This window comes from Rhinichthys klamathensis, unplaced genomic scaffold (genome assembly GCF_029890125.1).
Source record: "Rhinichthys klamathensis goyatoka isolate OS25496 unplaced genomic scaffold, OSU_Roscu_1.1 h1tg000252l_1, whole genome shotgun sequence".
In the NCBI taxonomy this organism is placed as follows: domain Eukaryota; kingdom Metazoa; phylum Chordata; class Actinopteri; order Cypriniformes; family Leuciscidae; genus Rhinichthys; species Rhinichthys klamathensis.
Genome location: NW_026606774.1, coordinates 365,001 through 368,448, shown reverse-complemented (window position 1 = coordinate 368,448; position 3,448 = coordinate 365,001). Strand labels below are relative to the sequence as shown.

Here is a 3,448-nt window from a genome sequence, read left to right as displayed (position 1 = left end):
GATCAGGCTGAGTGTGTGTGTGTGTGTGTGTGAGTGTGTGTGACAGCGGGATCAGACAGATTGTGTGTGTGTGTGTGTGTGTGTGTGTGTGTGTGAGTGTGTGTGACAGCGGGATCAGACAGTGTGTGTGTGTGTGTGTGTGTGTGTGTGAGTGTGTGTGACAGCGGGATCAGACAGTGTGTGTGTGTGTGTGTGTGTGTGTGTGTGAGTGTGTATGACAGCGGGATCAGACAGATTGTGTGTGTGTGTGTGTGTGTGTGTGAGTGTGAGACAGTGGGATCAGGCTGAGCTGCTCATTGTCTCGAATCGTCTGTATTAGATTACACACAGAAATAACAGTGCAGGCTTTGACTTTATCCTGGCAGAAAATAAGAGAACTGACACCTGTTCTGAGAGCCAGAACACACACACTCACACACACACACACACACACACACACACACACACACACACACACACAACTGAAGTTTGGGATCAGTAAGATTTGTAATGTTTTTAAAAGAGTCTCTTCTGCTCACCAAGGCTGCATTTATTTAATTAAAACTGCAAAAATAAAACAGTAAAATATTGTAATATTGTTTTCTATGTGAATATATAGTAAAGTGTAATTTATTCCTGTGTATTTCCAGCATCATTACTCCAGTCTTCAGTGTCACATGATCCTCCAGAAATCACTCTAATATGAGGATCTGATGCGCAAGAAACATTTATGATTATTATCAGCGTTGAACACAGTTATGTAAATTTTTATTTCAGGATTCTTTGATGGATAGAAAGTTCAAAAGAACAGCATTTATCTGAAAATGGAATCTTTTGTAACATTATAAATGTCTTTACTGTCACTTTTGAACAATTGAATTCACCCTTGATGAATAAAAGTATTGATTTCTTTCATTTCTTTCCCCCAAAAAATAAAATAAAAATTCTTACTTTACTGACCCCAAATTTTTGAACGTTAGTGTTTAATGTTACAGAAGATTGTATTTCAGATAAATGCTGTTCTTTTAAACTTTCTATTCATCAAAGAATCCTGAAATAAAAATGTAAATAACTCTTTTCAACACTGATAATAATCTTTAATGTTTCTTGAGCATCAGATCCTCATATTAGAGTGATTTCTGAAGGATCATGTGACACTGAAGACTGGAGTGATGCTGGAAATTCATAAATTACACTTTAATATTCGCATAGAAAACAGCTGTTTTACATTGTAATCATATTTCACAATATAACGATTTTTTTTGTATTTTTAATCAAATAAATGCAGCCTTGGTGAGCAGAAGAGACTATTTTATAAACATAAAAAACCTTTTGACTGGTAGTGTGTGTCTTGTCAAACTCAGCTATAATTCCATTATTTACACACAACGTCTAATTCGATTGGAATTAAAATAGAATTGGAAAAGGATTTTACAACAGTAAAAACAGGATAAAATCATTTACACTCGCATCAATGTTTCATGTTAATTTATTTATTTACCTATTACAGTATTTTGCAGGGAAGTGTTGACAGGTTAACATGCCAAGAATATAGTTCAAATACGTTAAAACCATTCTCACTTCAGTGACCTCAGGTTTCACACCTGTCAATCATTAATCAGTGGGCGTGTCCGAGCGCGCAGGGGAGCGCTGTGATTGGCTGAGGCCTGGACGGATTACTCCTGGTCCTTCTCCTCTCCGTGAGTGATGATGTGCACCAGATTCTTGTAGTCCAGGTTTCCCGCAACATCTGGAGGGAAAGCGTTGAACATCTGCTCCATCTGAAAACCACACGACATCAGTCACTCAGTGCTGATGATGATGTCACTGTAACCATGGCAACCGCCAGCATCAGCACCAGCCTCACCTCCTCAGTGGAGAATCTGTCCGCCTGTGTGGTCAACATCTCCGTGACACTGAGGAGAGAAAACATCTCAGCTCAAAATAACCTCAAATCTCTGGGTGTCTGTTAGTGTTTGTGTCTCGTTTCCAGTCCAAATATCTACAAATTCTTCAAAATCGAGATGCATTATAAGATATTATGTCTTGTTTTCTGGAGAAATAAATCAAAATTAAGTGAGTTTTGCTTAATCCTTCTCTCGCACTGTAACACATCTTTCCATCGAAGCCCTAAAATTATACTTTATTTTTTTTTTGTGCAGAAAGCTTATATTATTTCATTTTTGATAATATTTTTCTATTTTTTAATGACATTTTTTGGGGAGATTTTTTATTTTATTCACCTTTAAATTACTAGATTTGATCAATAAATAGTAATTTAAGCACATTCTTCACATTAAAAATTCAAAATAACTCACAATTTCATGCATAACCCTTTTAATTCAGCTCTAAATATCTTACATTGGGAGTCTTTGAGCTCTTGTGGATAATAATAATAACACATGATATTTGATGCCTCTAGATGGGCTTATAGCTCTATATGCAGCAGAGGAGCTGTTCCGCTGGGTCCTAAAGCCAGTTCCCTTCAGTGTGCATTCACACACACATGTACACATTATACAATCATTTTTTTAGTAAAGTTTTATCATTTTTAGTTTGAATTTTGAGCATGTTTAGGGTTTTCTATGTGAACTGAAGCATTCCTCGCATTCCAGTCATTCCTAAAGGGCTCAGATTGATTTGTTACTTTTTTAAATTTCAACCATAAAACACACATTTGTGTGTGTGTTCGTGGTTCAAGTGCGATAAAAGTCCCTCTGATGAACCAACGCATTCTCATCCCAAGGCGTCATATACTGACGCTTTTGCCAAAGCGTCTACATCCGACGCACATGGCGCCCTTTAGCGTCAATATAACACGCTTCGGTCATGGGTAGGTTTAGGTCTGGGGCAGTGTTAGGGTTAGACCACTAGGAGGCGCCACATATCTGCGTCTCATATTGACGCTAAAGGGTGCCATGTGCGTTGGATGTAGACGTTTTGCGTCAATATATGACGCCTTGGGATGAGAACGGGCTGAACACACACGCATTTGTGCAAAGACAAAAAACAGATTTCAGCACATTTCTCCCAGTCGATTGCTCAGACAACACATTAATAACGCTGGATATCCTACTACTCCTTCTTCAGGATCCCCTTGCCCTCCGGGTCGAACACCTTGAAGGCGTTCAGGATGGTCTCCTCGGGATCGGCTCCTGTGAGAAACACACACTCTGTGATTGGCAGAACTTCCACATGTCACATGATCAGCCGAGGCTCCTGCAAACCTGCCTTTGAGTTTCTCCCCGAACATGGTGAGGAACACGGTGAAGTTGATCGGGCCCGAAGCCTCCTTCAGCATCTCGTCGATCTCCTCCTGCTTCACATTCACCCGCCCTACAGGAGAGGAGCATCATGGGACAGCACAGGAGAGGAGCATCATGGGACAGCACAGGAGAGGAGCATCATGGGAAATGGGATTCAATACATCTATTTAGTATCCCAAACCAAAAATTTTAAAAATAATAAA

General features: G+C 39.4%; 1 protein-coding gene across 1 annotated transcript in view; it reads right to left on the bottom strand.

Moving 5' to 3' along the window:
• Positions 1–1,605: 1,605 nt before the first annotated feature.
• Positions 1,606–3,448, bottom strand: part of myl2a (myosin, light chain 2a, regulatory, cardiac, slow) — a 6,866-nt gene continuing 5,023 nt past the window's right edge. Inside the window, exons 3-6 of the mRNA XM_056266687.1 lie at positions 3,211–3,315; positions 3,056–3,134; positions 1,847–1,895; positions 1,606–1,760 (exon numbers count right to left, since the gene is read on the bottom strand). Of these exons, the coding sequence (XP_056122662.1) occupies positions 1,656–1,760; positions 1,847–1,895; positions 3,056–3,134; positions 3,211–3,315 (338 nt within the window). The 3' untranslated portion in view covers positions 1,606–1,655. The remainder of the gene's footprint in view (positions 1,761–1,846; positions 1,896–3,055; positions 3,135–3,210; positions 3,316–3,448) is intronic.